Raw genomic sequence first — 5,000 nt, 5'->3', positions numbered from 1 at the left:
GAAGTGTGCAGAAGATTAGAAAGAGACCGGATTTGTCTGTGGTACAACTCCGAACTAATAGATTGTTCAACCAACTTTCCAGTATGATGATGTAGCATGGTTTTGAATATGAATTACAGAAAAAAGCTCAGAGCTATTGATACGATATTTGTGTAGCATACTGTGATGCAAAAACATATGTAGGAGATGCGGTAAAAAGTATGGGTGGAAGGATGGACCAGAGAATGTTTAGGTGGATCGGCCGTGTATAAAGAATGGACAACAGTAGAATAGTAAAAGGAATGTAAAATGCAGACGTGATAGGAGGTAGGAGAAGAGATAAGCCTAGATATAAAGGTATGATGGAAAGAAGGGGCGTAGGCATTAATGAAGTGCACGAGCACAAGCAAGACGGGGGGTGAATGGTGCAGTGTGGAGATGATTTTTTATCTGCTGCTGATAAGCTATCTGTGTAGGAGCATCGTACGAATAATGTCATAGGAATTTTTAATGCATAGAGGATTCTACCACAATTCAAGAGTTAAAGGATGAATGCGCTAGAGGATGTTGTAATCTCTCTCTCTCTCTCTCTCTCTCTCCTCTCTCTCTCTCTCTCTCTCTCTCTCTCTCTCTCTCTCTCTCTCTATATATATATATATAGAATATATATATATATATATATATATATATATATATATATATATATATATATATATATATACCCACACACACATATAATTTATATATATGTATACATATATATATGTATATATACATATATATATACATATATATATATATATATATATATATATATATATATATATATATATATATATATATATATATATATATATATATATATACCCACACACACATATATATGTGTATATATACATATATATATATATATATATATTTATATATATATATATGTGTATACATATATATATATATATATATATATATATATATATATATATATATATATATGCATATAATTATATGCATACAAACATTTGTATATATATGTATATACATATATATATATATATATATATATATATATATATATATATATATATATATCTATATATACATATTTATATATATATACATATACTGTATATATATATATATATATATATATATATATATATATATATATATATATGTATGTATATATATATATATATATATATATATATATATATATATATATATATATATATATATATATATACTGATATATACATACACACATACATATATATATACACACATATGTATAGATATATATATGTGTGTATATATACATATACACTAGAAATATCTAAAGCGGAATTTTGTTGAAATATGCAGCCTTTAGATAACTGAAAAATCAAATCAGAAGGAAGACATCATTCCTAAAACCTTACCTTGATATCAACGGCCGCCGTGATAGTTGGAATCCGTCGAGTATGAGGATCGATCTGAAATATATATTTAAAAAGATTATATAACGATAAAACGAAAAATTGCTTCTATAAGTGATCTGGTAGCGGTTGTAAAATTAAGGTTAATTTCTTTCTAAGGAAGCATATTATTATTATTATTATTATTATTATTATTATTATTATTATTATTATTATTATTGTTATTATTATTATTATTATCACTTGCGAAACTATAACCCTAGTTGGAAAAGCAGGATGCAATAAGCCTAGGGGCTCCAACAGGGAAAATAGCCTAGTGAGGAAAAGAAACAAGAAAAAATAACATATTTTAAGAACAGTAACATCAAAATAAATATGCCCCATATAAACTATAAAAAAATAACAAAACAAGAGGAAGAGAAATAAGATAGAGTAGGATACCGATGAAGCCAGTGATTAGAAATAGGAAAATCAATATCACCAGTGAATGAATTATAGTTATTTGGGAATCTTCCGTTACCCCTGATTTTTACATATTGTACAGTCTATTCGTTCATCTGGCCGTGACTTGTGTCTACATTATCATCTTTTTTTTTTTTTCTTTATGGAGATTTCCATTAAAATATGCCAGATCAATATTATTATTATTATTATTATTATTATTATTACTTGCTAATTTACAAGCCTAGTTGGAAAAACAGGATGCTATAAGCCTAGGGGCCCAAAAAGAAAAATGGCCTAGTGAGGAAAGGAAACAAGTAATAAAATAGATATTTCCTATATAAACTATATAAACTTGACAAAAGAAGAGAAAGAGGAATAAGATACAATAGTGTCGCTCAAGTGTACCCTCAAGCAAGAGAACTCTAACCCAGGACAGTGGAAGGCCATAGTACAAAGGCTTTGGCACTATCCAAGACTAGAGAACAATGGTTTGATTTTGGAGTGTCCTTCTCCTAGAAGAGCTATTTACCATAGCTAAAGAGTCTCTTTTATCCTTGCCAAGAGGAAACTAACCACCGAACAATTACAGTGCAGTAGTTAACCACTTGGGTGAAAAAAAATTGTTTAGTAGCCTCAGTGTTGTCAGGTGTATGATGACAGAGGAGAATCTGTAAAGAATAGGCCAGCCAATTGGGTGAATGTGTAGGCAATGGGAAAATGAACCGCAACCAGAAAGAAGGATCCAATGTAGTATTGTCTGGCCAGTCAAAGGAACCCATAACTCTCTAGCGGTAGTATCTCAACGGGTGCCCTGGCCAACCTACTACATATGAGGTGTGAAAAGTTCAATATGTTAATAATGAAAATAATGTAAGAAAACTCCATAGTAGATTATTCACACAGAAAGCTTTCGCACGTAAAAATCCCAATCTTTGAAATGACCAACCAGCTGTTATTTTTTCCCGCTATTTCCTGTACAGTTACCGTTTCCTTTAATTCCATTTATTTGCTCATGAAAGTGGCATTCTTTAAAGTGGGTGCTCTGACTCATTTCTATATAGAATAACTATGGAGGTTATCAACAAGGAAAACCAAAGAGTTTGGAAGATCCGAACATTTTGAGATTTATCTCGTATTCTCTCTTATCTGTCAGCTAACCTAAGGAAATCGATAAGATGTGAGATAATTGTGGCTACTGATAATGAATAGGCTACACACATACGCATCCTAATATATATATATATGTATATATATTTTAATATATTTATATATATATGTATATATGTATATCTACATATATTTATTTATTTATATATACATATATACGTATATATATACATACATACATACATGCATACACACACACATATATATATATATATATATATATATATATATATATATATATATATATATACATATATATATATATATATACATACATATATATATATATATATATATATATATATATATATATATATATACGTATATATGTATATATAAATAAATAAATATATGTAGATATACATATATATACATATACATATATATTTATATAAATATATTCAAATATAGGCCTATATATATATATACATATATATACTCATATATATATATATATATATATATATATATATATATATATATATATATATATATACATATATATATGCAGTATATATATATATATATATATATATATATATATATATATATATATATATATATATACACATATATGAAGGAGATAATAGCTATGCATATAATGTGTATACACATGAATTACATACAAACGTTATGCCAAAAGATAATTGTAGCGAGAATATGATTATTTCATTGGTTAAAGCTAATCACACCAAACAAACAAATGAAGACCGACCCGCGGGGGGTCTTTATCACATAATAACCTTGAATTGGTTTACCACTGCAAACAAATTCCGCCAGTTCTAACCACCAAGATTAGCATAATATTAGCAGATAAAATTATACAAAAAACCAAAAAAACGCGGTGTTATCGTTTTGGTTAGATTATTCTTCGATATGTCATCCTTTTTGTTTATGCCATATTGACATTTGCTGGTTTTTGTGGCTCGCAAGCACATGGTCCTGATCTAAATTTTCAAAACTATTCCGCCGAGGTCCGCATTCCAAAAATTTCCTTCTATGTTTTTAGACATCCTCTTCTCTCATTTTCCTAATAACACTGGATGTTGAATTCCACGTAGCCAACATGTATGGTCATTTTGACAACGTCAATGGTTTCGCCATTGATGTAGATAAGATGAACAAGGGCATTAAGTAAGTAAATCGAAACCATGAGTAATATGGGAGTTAAAATATCCTAAACTTCTTTCATTTACCTTTTACCACCTTCAATCAATGATTGCTTTGTATGATATAACCAAAGCTTCACACCTGTTCGACTACACACTGGCAAAGATTAAACTAAGATTGAATTGAAGGATTTTTTTTTTCGGAAGTAAAAGACAATTGGACAGTGGCTATGATAATCCAAATCCATTATTTTGAAGTTCGGCTTCAAAGGAGCGAAAGATGCAATGATGCAGCGACTGATGAAGTTTCATACGGCTCTAATTGGGAACATGAAATAAAGAATATATATACATAAAAAGGACCTAATCATCGAAATATTCTTAACTCCTTAAATTTAGATTAGGACCCATAAAAAGATATTTTAGATGAATATCCAGAGCATTTGAGCACAAAAACAAATTATAAAAAATCACATATATTAGTGTATCTAGTGAGACAAAAAAAAAAAAAAAAAAAAAAAAAAAAAAAAAAAAAAAAAAAAAAAAAAAAAAAAACACGAATTACCCTAATCTAGGAACTAAAGTATTGAAATAGGCTGATTCATGTATCTAGTTGTATAAGTATTATTGATATGTTTTCCTCATTCAGTTATTATGCGAAAAATATCGAATGTTAGACATAGAGAAAGTGTGTTTATTATAAGAAAACTTGGTCAAAACTCTCTTCTGAAGTGAAACGATATGATATTATAATTCCTGCCGATGTGATAAGAATTTTCGCTTTGATATTCATATAATTTAGGAGGAACTTTAATAATAACCCGATGAAAAAAAAAAAAAACACGAATCTCCAAATTCAAACGTGTTGGGGAACAATTAATTAATG

General features: G+C 28.2%; 1 protein-coding gene across 1 annotated transcript in view; it reads right to left on the bottom strand.

Annotated features, from left to right (window-relative positions):
* LOC137656196 (proton-coupled amino acid transporter-like protein pathetic) overlaps positions 1-5,000 on the bottom strand; it is a 36,376-nt gene that overhangs the window by 13,282 nt on the left and 18,094 nt on the right. The window contains exon 3 of the mRNA XM_068390369.1: positions 1,398-1,451. Coding sequence (XP_068246470.1) covers positions 1,398-1,451 — 54 coding nt within the window. The remainder of the gene's footprint in view (positions 1-1,397; positions 1,452-5,000) is intronic.

This window comes from Palaemon carinicauda, chromosome 17 (assembly GCF_036898095.1).
Source record: "Palaemon carinicauda isolate YSFRI2023 chromosome 17, ASM3689809v2, whole genome shotgun sequence".
Taxonomy (NCBI): domain Eukaryota; kingdom Metazoa; phylum Arthropoda; class Malacostraca; order Decapoda; family Palaemonidae; genus Palaemon; species Palaemon carinicauda.
The sequence above is the reverse complement of the archived record's forward strand: the minus strand, read 5'-3'. Positions and strand labels throughout refer to the sequence as shown.